The sequence below is a fragment of the Pogona vitticeps genome, chromosome 5 (assembly GCF_051106095.1).
Source record: "Pogona vitticeps strain Pit_001003342236 chromosome 5, PviZW2.1, whole genome shotgun sequence".
NCBI classification, from domain to species: domain Eukaryota; kingdom Metazoa; phylum Chordata; class Lepidosauria; order Squamata; family Agamidae; genus Pogona; species Pogona vitticeps.
In genome coordinates this window covers 3,382,656-3,395,572 of record NC_135787.1, presented here as the reverse complement: position 1 = coordinate 3,395,572, position 12,917 = coordinate 3,382,656, and the positions used below count along the sequence as shown (strand labels likewise).

The window sequence follows — 12,917 nt, the reverse complement described above, 5'->3', positions numbered from 1 at the left end:
TGAAAAAAAAATCCAAATAAGCAAACTTTATCCCTCTACTTTGTTTGTTTGTTTGTTTGTTTGTTTGTTTGTTTGTTTGTTTGTTTGTTTGTTTGTTTGTTTAAGATCCCTCCCATCTAGACCGAAGTCTACTCTGAGCGGCTAACAATAAGGTCATAAAACAATTTCATAAAAACAATAGCAGTTATAAGATAACAACATAATGTAATTCAAGATGACAAAATAAATTATATAATGACAGGAGGGAAGGCCTGCCTAAAGAGACAAGTCTTGATCTTGATCTTAAAAACACCCAGCGAGGGAGTCAGGCCAATTTCTGGGAGTAGACTGTTTCAGAGGCGAGGGGCCACTGCCGAGAAGGCCCCGTTTCTTGTTCTTTCTCTCTGGGCTTCCCTGGCGTCAGGCCCCTCAGCCACCCCTCCTGGCTAGAGCGAGTGATTCAGGTAGATGTAGGTGGGAGGAGGTGTTCTCCTAGATATCGAGGACCTAAACCATTCAGGGCTTTATATGTCATCATTAATACTTTGAAATCAATGTGGAAACAAACAGGAAGCCAATGCAAGGCTGCCAGAGTGGGGGAGATATGTTGATGCTTTCTCACTCCAGTGAGAAGTCTGGCCACCGCATTCTGCACCATTTGAAGCTTCCACATCAATCTCAAAGGCAGCCCCACGAAGAGTGCATTACAGTAGTCTAATCTCGAGACTACAAGCACATGGATCAGAGTGGTGAGGGCCCCCACATCAAGATAGGGACGCAGCTGGGCCATCCGCCGAAGATGGAAGTAGGCAGTGCGGACCACTGATGCTACCTGGGTCTCCATGGTGAGCGCCTCCGGGGCCACCCACCCTTGGGATCTCCGTCTTGTCCGGGTTCAGCCTCAGTCCATTCTCCTGCGTCCATTGCAGTACATACTTAAGCCAAACAGGAGAGGAAATACCCAGCACGGAGAGAAACATATCCATCTCCATTCCATACAAAGGCCACATGAGTCAGACCTCGAATCAGTCTTCGAACCCGTGATTGCCAAGCAGACTTCTTACTCGGGGACACTTCCCTCCCACTTCTCGCTTGGGTCTCTGCTCTAAGTACCTTCACCAGGGAAAGGAAAGACTGCCAGTCATCTCTCAAGCCCCCTCCCCCCAGGCACTGACAAATCATATTAATCAATCTCTCTCCAAGACGCTGGGTGGGGTGGCGAAAGCCAAGGGGGGGGTGAAGGCACTTTTTTAAAATCGCAGTCTATTCGGCAACATCCAGGACTTGGCAGTCACTCGTGGGATTGCTGAGAAGTCATCAAGAAGATGGGCTTTGGGCCGCTCCAAGATGCTTCCTCAGGCAAGGAGGGTAGAAAACCTAAAGTTAAGGCAAGTGGATCAAAAAAAATTGGGCCAGACGTGAGGCCCATGGCTCATGAAGTCAGATTGGCCTCCAAAGCAAAATGGGGGTATAGATTCCACTCGAGGCAGAAGTGGTGATTCTTGCTCCTTTGCAGACCAAAGGCTGGTTTCTCCCATTGTCTGAGATCTGCCAGTGGCATGAAGTGAAGCCGCATGGATGCCTTGCAGCAGAGAAAAAGTGGACCAAGGCGTGTGTAAAAAAAAAGTAGGGGAAGACCTTCTGGCCTCACACTAGGGCGAAAAGTCAACAGCAGCCAAATTGGCAGTCAAGCCCAGTGGACTGATGGAGATGGAATTCTCACTGAGGTCTGGTCTCTTCTCATGGCAGCAGAATTCTTCCCAGTTGCCAAGTCATGCTATTTTCCACAGCCTGGCCAAGTGTTCCTTTGAAAGCAACCATTTCCAAGGTTGGACAATGGGTTGATTAGATCATGTGGCCATTTTTTATAAGTCTGTCCCCCCATCCCCCCCCAAGCACTTTTTGGGTTTATGCTGTTCTTGCTTTTTTCTCCCCCTCCTGGAAATTCTTTGTGAATAATGAATTCCAGGTTTTTGCAGGGGCGTTTCTGTGGCCTGTGAACAAAGTCTATGAAAAAAAAATCAAGACGTCTTGCATACAGTGCTTTCACCCCCAAGATCTTACATGGAGCTCCTCCACCAGTCTTAGGAGCCTGGCAGCTTTTGAACATCAGTGCCATCTTATTCGCATGTAACCCAGTCAAAGCCCATGCTCTGATTCTGGGAGTTACAGCCCAAAAAGTAACTTTTCCAAGCTCTGAGGGAAGAGGGACTCCAGGCCACTTCAGAGTCTTACGCCAAAACATAACTCAACGGCGACAAAGCCCCACCTCAACCCAATTTTTACAAGCACACACAAATCAAAAGGGATGTAAGATACAACCTGCAGCAGTTGGTAAAATTCCACTTACCTCCTGCATGACAAGGGGACGCCTCCCTCACCTGAATCTTGGCCACAAAAAAATTAAGCAGGCAGGTGGGTCTCCCTGCAGGTCCTCGGGACAATCAGGGGATGACAGCAGCCCCACCTTGGAAGAAGCCATGGGGATCCCTTCAGAAATCCCCCAGCCCAGCCTGATCCTGGATGCCTTTTGTACAGGGATTTCCAAGCAAGCAGGTGGCTGGGGCGTCATCCTCTCCTCAGCATCCTGACCAGCTTGAGAAAACAAGCCTTAAAAAAAAATAACACGTCAGCTGGCTTTATTATGGATCGCGCCAGTGGGAATAAATTAAAATAGCGTCATGCTGTCTCCCCTTGCCCCTGCCAATTCATTCTCACTGCCGTGAGTGAGGAAAAGCTGCCCGGACGAAGTTACTTTGAGAGAAGGAATTTATTTATTTATTTATTTATTTATTTATTTATTTATTTATTTATTTATTTATTTATTTATTTATACCCCGCCTATCTGGTCATTGCGACCACTCTAGGTGGCTAGGAACTACGGCCCTTTGCTTTTTTGCACACAGTTGATAGGTAACTACTTGTAGAACGCCTGCGTTCTCTTCATTGGACGAGCACAACCCCTGCCTATCCTTCACCTTGTGGCTCTGTTTGCCCCCGGGGATGGAATGGAGCCAGGGGCTCACAGGGTTAAAATCCCTGGACTACTTGGCTTGCGACATCGTGTGCCACCCCCTCCGGCTTCACTGCTCCCTCTGAGCTGGGCTGTAACCTTCGCAATAGGTGGGACCGAATTCATTTTCCCAGGAACAGAATTGCCTTTGCAAATTATCCCTGTTGGAGTGAGAAGGATATGGGGGTCGTTTGATCCTGAGCGGGCAAGCGAGAGCCATTCGCTTGGGGAAAGAACGGCTCCCGAATTCTTGATATATAAACCAACTGCGTGCTTTTCTTGGAGGGGTTGTCTTGTGGGGTTACTGGCTACAGGGACTGCCATGCTGAGTGAGGGGCCAGTGATTCAGCAATGAGTGAAGAAACAGGCCCATAAACCCCAGAGTGACCGCACAGACGTCCCAAGGGGATCGATGCCTTTTGGGACTGAAACTGTTGCCCTGTTCCTCCTCTGCTCGCCCACCCTGGCTCACCTTTCCCCAGCAAAGAGCAGACTCCCCAAATGTTTTTTTTTCTCTCTCTGCCATTTACACCCTGCGTGAGGTCTCTCCACCCGTCTCCAATGATGCATCCTAACTTTTGCTTCAAGTCAGAGCTTAATTCTCCTGTCAGGGGCCTCTTTGTCAGTTTTGGGTTTTTTTTTCACAATGTAGCTTCCTCCAAATGGATTAAACTGTGAACCCTATCATTTGCAATCAGTTCTCCCCAAAAGCCGGCTTCCTGAGGAGTATGGGAGTTGTAGTCTGACTCATCTGGAGGGTGCCAGTTAGTCACACTCATGCTTTACACAGGCTGAGCCTTACATTCTCATTCATCTGTTCATTTGTTCATCCAGACTTATAAAGTCGAGAGAACCTTTAAGCATGTGCAGAGCCCTTTCCCACCTCTACTCACTGTGTTGCCAAAACCCGGCTCCCACGCGTCTGGGATCCGGAGATCAGAGCATCCCAAGCTGACAGATTGGCTTTCATTTTGGCCCTTCCTCGCTCTCGGTCTTACCTGTTGCTCTTTTTTATTATTCTTTTTAGCCACTAACTACAGAAGTTTAGCAAAGTCCTTCTTGACACCAGGAGGAAACAGCCTTTGAAAGGGGCCGTGCTTTCCTCCGTCTTCGTGATCAATTGGGTCAAGGAAGCGAGACGGTGAGAAGAGCTGCAAAAATTCTCCTGTCTACAGGAAAAGAAAAAGAAAAAAGCAGCACAGCTTTCCAAAGCATAGAACCATAATTCCTGTTTTGTTTTGTTTTTTTAAAGCAACAGGAGAGCGCCGACAGGCAGGGGAGGGGGAGCAGGAAGCAAGCAAAAAATCCAAATACCTTCTGAGCTTCTGGAAGACTCCACTCTGGTCAAAAATAGCAGAAGGTGAACGAGAGCCAGGAGAGACATAAACCTGCTTTGACAGCTCCACAGAACAGGGGAAGCCGCCTTTCACCAAAGTAATTAAAGGCTGCGCTGTTGTGTAACCGAAAAGCTGGTTCATAGAAGAGGCGGGTTCCCGAGACGTGTGGGTGATCTGCCTCCCTGTAGGAATCAATCCTACAGCGCCCGTGGGCCACTTCCCTCCCTTCACCTGAGATGGTAGTGTGGGGTAGTGGTTAGAATGTGGGAGCGCCGCAGGGGAGATCCAGGTTCACCCCGACCAGCCACAGAATTCGCCCAGCAACTTTCTCACCCTCATTGATCTTTCAAGAATATGATAGCCATATCCTCCAGTTGGACCTCAGGGAAAAGAATCATAGAATATTTGAATTGGAAAGGGCATATAAGGCCATTGAGTCCAGCCCCCTAAGAAAAGTGGGGAATCAGAGTGACAAAGGATTAAAAGACGAACACAGAGGGGTCAAGTAGCCAACCTGTCACGGGATGCCGCATAGAAACAATCTCTGGTCCCCATTTCCTACAAACATGTTCACATTTGTTTTGTGTAGAATTTTTGACAGGCGTGTTGGAGGCGAGCCAGCAGGTAACAAGTCACTTAGCTGCTTTGGGTCCTTTTAAGGAGAAAGGCAGGGTAAAAATATTTTCAATAAATAGATAAACATAATCAAAGTGTAAACAGAATCGGTGCATAAACATTCCCCTACATCTATATTTCACACATACGACAATGATGTCTGGCATAGATTGTGGGTGCAAACTATACCCCCATGGAAGAATGTATGTAGGTATGAATAGGTAGATACGCTCATATAAGCACATCTGGCCACAGGCTTATTTTGCCTGCATCTGGCTGGCGGCATACGCAAGAACATAACTGACCTTTGAGCAGCTCAGAGGTTTCAGTCTATGGCTGAGGTTGGGGGTTCGATCCTCCCCCCACTGGGCCTCCTTGGCAGGGGCTGGACTCGATGACCCATAGGGTCCCGTCCAACTCTGCAGTTCTATGGTGACGATGATGATGCCTGAGTAGTGTATGTGTATCTGGGATGGGGGGATGATGGGACCTGGGACCCCAGGTTGCCGCCGCCTTCCTCGCCTTTTCCCTCCCTATGCAACGGAGCAGGCAGCGCATCCGAACAGGGACGTTCATGACAACTGGCCTGCCCCCCCCCCCGGCAGGCACCACCTTGGGCCGAGGCGGCGGCCAGGTATCCCCACCACCTCCCAGCCCCTTGCCCCGAGGTCTCCCCTCTCCTCTCCGTGTGGCTGCGCAGCTCCGTCCTCTCACTCTCCCCTTTCTCTCCCCCCCCCCCCGTGCTGCTTCCTGTCCTCTTTTCACCCGCGCTCTCCCTGGCCCCATGACCTAGATCCGCTGGTGGGGGGAGAGAGGGGGGAGGATGAGGGAACCCCCTCTCCATCTGGTTCCACTGGTGCAGTGGCTCCCCCTAGCGCCCGTGCCCCTGCACTACCTTTCTCTTGCAACCTTCCAACCCCCATAGGGAGGCTGTGTGTGTGTGTGGGGGGGGTGTTGGCCCTTTTACCCCTTCCCACTCCCCCCTCCCTCCCTCCCTCCCAGGTTTAGGGGGGACCTCTTCTCTCATCCGCCCTTCCCCGGTGCTAATTGCATCTCCCAGCCAAAGGTGCTGGGAAGGTGGGGGGAGGAGAGCGAGAGAAGCAGGAGGGGAAGGGATGGGGCCTTGATGGCGAGCGAGGTGCCAAAAAAGCTGCGAGCGCGTCACGGGGAGAGATTTCCTTATTGGGTCTCCCTCGCCCGCATCCTGAGTCCATCTATGGGCATTTACGTCACCGCAGCCCGGGCTTGGGAACTCCAGAAATGGAAGAGCCGGCCCGGAGCGGAAGGCGCGAGGCAGGTATATAAAGGGCCGGCTGCGGCGCTCGGGCGCTTTGCTTACAAACAGACGAGGCAGAGGGGGAAGCGAGAGGGAGAGAGACGCACCTGCCGAGGCCGGGCCAGGTGAGGGCGGGACGGGACGGGCAGGGCAGGTGGGCCGGGACGGGCCGGGACGGGTCAGCCCCCCCCATCCCACCCCCAGGCCGAGCACGACTAACCGGACCCCCTCCCCGCGAGTCGCCCCCCCCGCACCGCCGCCGCCGCTCCTCCTTGAGGACTAGCAGCATCCCGCCCTCCAGCCACCTGCCCAGGGTGGCCTTCCTGCTCTCCCTCTCTTCCGCCGGGCCATGCTCAACTTCATGGATTTCCCCCGCCAGGATTCGCTGGACGCCAAGCGGCCCCTGGAACCGGCAGAGGGCCCGATCCCCGGGCCTCACCCGCAGCAGCGCCGCCTCCAGCCGCACGACCCCCAGGAGCCTCCGGCACAGCCGCCGCAGCCGCCGCCGCCACAACTTTTGACGGAGCAACTGCGGGAGGGAGCCCCCCATTATCTCCCAGGTAAGGAGGGCCCTTCTTGGAAAGGGCAGGGGGCTCGGCGTCCGTTTGGCGACCAGACCGTCCCAGAAGGGTGTTTGTTCTGCAGGCAGGCAGGTCGGTGGGTTGGCTGGTGGGTTGGTGGACTGAACCCTCGGATCTCTAGATGGATTGATTACACCGGGATTCCGAAAGCCTCCAGGGAGGCCAGCTCGGGGGCCACAGGTGGCCCGAGAGTAACAGATGGATGGATGGATGGATGGATGGATGGATGGATGGATGGATGGATGGATGGATGGATGGATGGATGGATGGATGGATGGATGGATGGATGGATGGATGGATGGAAGGAAGGAAGGAAGGAAGGAAGGAAGGAGCTGATGAAGGAAGGAAGGAAGGAAGGGAAACCAGTGTCTTCTAATGGAGCACTCTAGTAAGATCATCTAATTCAGGAGTGGACCATATATGACCCCCCCCAGAGTGCCATTCTCCAAGCTCCTCCCATTTTAGACCTCCACCTGGGAACTCTGGCCCTTGGGTTGCCAGCAAATTCCATAAGTGGCCACCCAGAGGCCCCCAGGATCTCTCTCTGGTCCTCTCTGTGCCCAGTATAGTCTTGACCAAGGCCAAACTAGTCTTTTTGCCCAAGACTGCCAAAAGAAGGACCTTCCTCTCTCTTCTCCCCCCCCCCCCTTTCTCTTAGGCAACTCATTCCATTGCAGGATTTAGCTTGCAATTTGGGAGAGGGCCGTTAATCCCAGGTTAAATCCACGGGGCGGGGGCAACCATTATGATAGGCTGGGCCATTTCAGTGCTGGGCTCTCCTGTTTTCCCCGGACCCCAGACCCCATGAGTTACATCTCCCCAGGATGAGCTCTGAACCCCAGTGTTCCAGAACTAATTCCCATTTCTACCCCTTTCTTGATGGACAGCCATAATTCTTTGAACTGGGCTCCAACCTGGAGCCATGCTTCTATTTGGTCCATCGAGAAAAGGGCCCCCTGAAAAATGTGCCAGTTTTGGAGATCACATCTGAGACAGAGGGGAAAGAGGGTAAGAGGGAGGGGCCCAGACATTCAGTGGGGGGTTATCTGGTGCTGAAATGGTGGCCGGTTTTGCCCGGGATCATTAGATTTCATCAGAAGCTGCCGGTAGGACCAAGAAACCTAGGGTACCAGTAAACCCTAGGCCATTCAGACTGGTTTGGGGATCTTGCTCCGGCTCTTAGGGGTCACTGAGCCCAGACTTTTGCTAATACAGCTAAAGTTTTCCAGGCAAGACTGATATGAGGAAGAGGTGGGGGTGAAGTTTTGAATCAACCCCATAGAAGGAAAAAAAATAGAACAGGTATGTGTGCAGGATTATGTAAAATATTACAAACCAAGTTGAACGGAAGGATTGGATAGGAAATACAACAGGGTTAAGAAGGGCAGGGAGTGTGTGGTTCTCAGATATGAGCTTAACTGGTCCATGTTTCAGGCGGAAGAACATGAAATGATGACTCCTATCAGGCTGAGCCCAATATGGCACACTCAGACTGGCAGTAGCTCTCCGGAACAAGATATAGAGAGGAAGGTCTTTCCGCCCCCCTGCTACCTAATAGAGGTGCAAGAGGTGGAATCTGGAACCTGTGGCAGCAAGTGACTCCACTTCCAGGGATTGTGTAAATCCACTCCTGGTCTTAGTTTTGGTCTGCACTTTTATATGAGCTATCCATGGTGCTGAACCTATTGGGGGGATATTTCAGTGCATTGGATGGCTCCCGTAAAGTGCAAACTAAAACAAGGAGTGGATTCACCATATCCCCAGACCAGCTGCCACTGCCTAGGGCCTTCTATGCGCAGCCCATAGATGCTGCTTGCGAAGCATGACACCTGATGCTGTGTACACTTCTCAGATCTGTCTCCTGCTTTTTGCTGCAGTAGGCTTGTGCTTTTACATTAGTCTTTACTTTATAACTGAAAAGAATAATCTTGAATATCAATTTTCTAGGTAACTTTATGGGCGCCCCCATGAACCCTGAAACGGCAGATTTCTACTTCCTCTCTGGGCAGCCATCTCCACCAGTCAATTATTCGGGTAGCTTCTTTATCAAGACTGAGCAATGCCAGGACCAAGAGTCCCTTTTCAGCTTGATGTCAGGCATCCTGGGCCTTTCCCCCTTCTCAGCTTCAGAGGCCCCCCAGAGGCCACCAGAGGCCATCTACAGCATCCCTGAAGCTATACAGAACCACCTGGACCTCTATTCCACATGTCCACCTGAACTCAATATCTCTGTCCAGCCATCCTTGGCTGACCAAGGTTATCCCACCTTCGCCAGTCCAGAAAGCCTCCACCAGCAAGTCCAAACATCTCCCGAAGGGCAAGCTTCTTCTCATTGTCTCTTTAATGAAAAGCTGATGGAGAGTAAGCAGGATATTAAGCTCTCCTCAATTTCTCCATCTCTGGAGAAGTTCAAGCCTCCTTGTTCCCATTGGGACCCTCTGGGCCAACCTCAGAATTATCTGCCCTCAGAATATCCTTCTTCAGAGACCTTTCCTTCTTCAGAGACCAGCCAGACCGTGTTCCCCCAGCTGGCTCCAAAAACAGAGAACATGCTGTCCGTCAGCTGCCAGTCAGAGCTCAGCTGCCTCTCAGAACAGCCGGGGTCCTTTGGGCAGAACCTGGATTTCAGCTGCCAGCCGGACACCTTCCCCACACAGAGCCAAATCCCCAGTGACTTTGCGGAAGCCAAAATCGCCACTCTCCCCCACCCGCTTCTCCAAGACTTTGAACCGTCTTTACCCCAGGCCGAGCTCATGCCCAGCTTGATAAACCCCGGCGATCAAAGGTTGCACAGCACCTCCTCTCCCTCATCCCTGGTCTCCATGGCGGACTTTCTCGCTCACGCCCCCGGTTCCTCAGCATCTGCTTTAGGACCCAGCAGGAACGCCAGCGTCCTTCTGGAGCCAAAGAAGAGGCCCCGCAGAGGGAAATGTTCCTCCAAATGTTTCTGCCCTAAGCCCCACGAGAAGGCTTTTGCTTGCCCGGTGGAGAACTGCATCCGGAGCTTTGCGAGGTCTGACGAACTCAACCGGCATCTTCGCATCCACACCGGCCACAAGCCTTTCCAGTGCCGCATCTGCCTGCGGAACTTCAGCCGCAGCGACCACCTGACCACCCATATCCGAACCCACACAGGGGAGAAGCCCTTCTCCTGCGACGACTGTGGCCGCCGTTTTGCCCGGAGCGACGAGAAAAAGAGGCACAGCAAAGTCCACTTAAAGCAGAAAGCCAGGGCAGAGGAGAAGCTGAAAGGACTCGGGTTTTACACCGTCGGACTCTCCTTCGGGACCCTCTAAAAGCCTTTGGGGAATCCACCAAGTCTTGGCTTTTTGCAGGAGATCAAAGGTTCTTAGAGCACTTTGCTGGGATACTCAGTTTGGGAAGCTCTCTTTCAAATGGTTCCTTCTTACCGGAGAAGGATGGGTAGGAGAAATGAGCATTTTGCCCTGCATGAGCCTTCCCCATTCTGGTTGATTTCTTGTGCTGAAAGGGACCAGAGGAGAAGGCATTCTCAAAAGTGAGCAAATGAAAGGAAAGGAAGAGGAACGTCAGATAATGGCCTAGAGAGAGATTACTCTCATTCCATATCCAAATATGGTGGATCTCAGGTGATGGAGTAAGTTAGCAGCTAAGCTGTTTCAGCACCACTGCTTCTGGACAGCTCCAGGAGGTCTGATGCTCTGTTTCAGCACCTTCCAGCCATGGACAGATCTCGACTGAGCTTCGTGGGAGGGAAAAACAGTATTTTCTTCCCCAAAACTGCTTCTGTAATTAGCTTTAGTTAATGAGAAAAGTGTCTGTATATCTAAATAATTGCCTGCATTTTATACAGGGATGAAAGCAACTTGGCAGATGCTACCATTTTTAACACACTGATCCCACTTTCCCTTTCATAAGCACTTTAATGGACCTTCCAGGAAAGAGGATGGCTACTTTTCTTGTGTATAAAATTAGCACAGTTTATTGCATTGTTAATGATACAAGTTGCTGGAACTGACAGACTTTGGTAAATGAATGAATTGTATATAATTGAGACTAGGAGACTGTAGTGTTTTTTTAAAAATATATATGTAAATACTTCTCTTTGTATTTAAAAAACAGAATGTGTCAAGGTTATTGCAAAACTGTGTTTATTTTTACAATAAATAAAACTGGTTATAACTGAAGGAGGAAAATGTTCTTGAGCTATTATCTAGCTGCAAACTTGAAAGAATACAATATATGGCAAATTATTTATTTATTCAATGCTGCCAATTTATTTAATTCATTGTTTTTCATTTAAGATAGCTTTACCACGCCTTTCTCCTCAAAAGGACTCAAGATGGCTTATATAATTAAAAAATAGTAAATATACAACAAAATTTTAAAAAGGGTTATACAAATATGATATTAAAATGGTAAATAAAATGAATACTAAAACTCATTTAGAACAACCAAGCACAATCATTTATATAAAAACTCCTCTCAACCTAACGGTCATTAAGGAAAAGCTTGCCTGAAGAGAAAGGTCTTCATCTGCTTGCAGAAGGACAGCAAAGATGGGGCCAGCCTGGCCTCCAGTGGGAGGGAGTTCCAGAGTCTGGGAGCAGCCACAGAGAAGGCTTTCTTCCATAGCCCCCTCAAGCATGCCTGTGAGGGTGGTTGGACTGAGAGAAAGGCCTCCCCTGTTGATCTTGACATCCAGGCTGACTCAAAGAGGGAGATACATCATGAAACCATCAAACTGAATGAATTTAGGCATCCTTCAGTCTCGAGAGACTATGGTAATGTGCTCCAAATGGAGGTCTTGGAACCGCATCTAGTGTGGCTGAGGAAGCCATTTTTAGAGTAACCAATCCTTCCACACTGAAGACAAATACAATCTGTCCCCTGTCCAGCTCCTTGATTTTGCTGGTTTCAGGACGGCCTCTTTGCCTCGGCCTGCTGTACAAGGGTCTCTTCAAATTGGAGAGGGCGTAATGTACTGCCTGCCTCCAGGCTGAATGCTCAGAGGTCAAGATTTCCCATCTGTTGAGGTCCATTCCTAAGGCCTTCAGATCCCGCTTGTAGATATCCTTGTGTCGCAGCTGTGGTCTCCATCTGGAGCGATTTCCCTCCACTAATTCTTCATACTGGAGATCTTTTGGAATCCGACCATCAGCCATTCTCACGACATGCCCGGGCATGAAACCATCAACATATTAGATATTGCTACAAAAGAGTGATTTTTCTCCCCAACTATGAGTTAAGTTGGTCTTGAACAATTTTTGTGGAAAGCAAAGAATGGAAAAGTTCCTGGCTTGAACTCAACTTGCAATATCTGCCAGCCATCATGGCCACTGTGATTATTGATGCCATAATCCTCCAAAAAAGGGTGGGGGAGGGGCACACTCTCCTCAAGCTCTGGTTGAGATTAAGGGGTGGGAGGATGCTTTGGACCTCCAGATACTTTGGCCTACAACTCCCATCTTCCCCACATAGCATGGCCAAGAAGAAGAGATTAGGAGAGGTATACTTCCAAACATCTTGAAGGCTGAACATTTTCAGCCTTTGATTGGAAAGAACGGGTGCTAACAAGCTATGCCACCTCCCTAATGTTATCTAGATTGCTGATGAATTTCTTAAGGAAACAACTTTATCATCCTTAACACACAAAGTTCATCTCATTTTGGAAGCTAAGCAGCATCAGGCCTGGTCAAGACTCTGGTGAGAGATCACCAGGGAACACTTGGGATCTCAAGGCAAGGCAGGGAGTAAAACTGGCCCCAAACATGGAGCTGGCAGAATGGAGCCCAGGGGACCTCAGAGGTCCGATTCACAGATACCTGTGAGTCCAGTTTCAACCTTCCTTCCAGAAATATCTGGATTCCTGTTGCTTTCCATCTTCATACACTGGCTAGACACACATTCAGGACCACTCCTTGATATCTGTACAATGAAACACAAGCGTGGCTGCCATGGGCAACAAGAAAGCCATGCTCCAAAGCCCCTGACAGTTAGCATCCAGTAGCCTTGGTACTTACAGTTAGGAAGCTTCCCACTCTGTCTTTCAAAGCTTCCCCAGGAGGATGGGCCAGGCCAAACCAGGCTCCGAGATTCCAACCAGGCCTTCCAGATGGGTCAAAAATTTAGGATGT

The 12,917-nt window shown here is 50.2% G+C and overlaps 1 protein-coding gene across 1 annotated transcript; it reads left to right on the top strand.

The window, feature by feature from the left end:
• Window positions 1-6,494: 6,494 nt before the first annotated feature.
• Window positions 6,495-10,976, top strand: EGR4 (early growth response 4). Its single transcript, XM_020807638.3, has 2 exons — window positions 6,495-6,780; window positions 8,749-10,976. The coding sequence occupies exons 1-2, from the start codon at window positions 6,570-6,572 to the stop codon at window positions 10,095-10,097; spliced, it is 1,560 nt and encodes a 519-aa protein (XP_020663297.3). The 5' UTR covers window positions 6,495-6,569; the 3' UTR covers window positions 10,098-10,976.
• Window positions 10,977-12,917: the final 1,941 nt, after the last annotated feature.

Excerpts from the sequence above, each read along its gene's own strand:
- EGR4 (XM_020807638.3), top strand. The coding sequence starts at position 6,570 with ATGCTCAACTTCATGGATTTCCCCCGCCAGGATTCGCTGGACGCCAAG. Across the intron at positions 6,781-8,748 it reads AGCCCCCCATTATCTCCCAG|GTAACTTTATGGGCGCCCCC; the intron begins GTAAGGAGGGCC and ends TCAATTTTCTAG.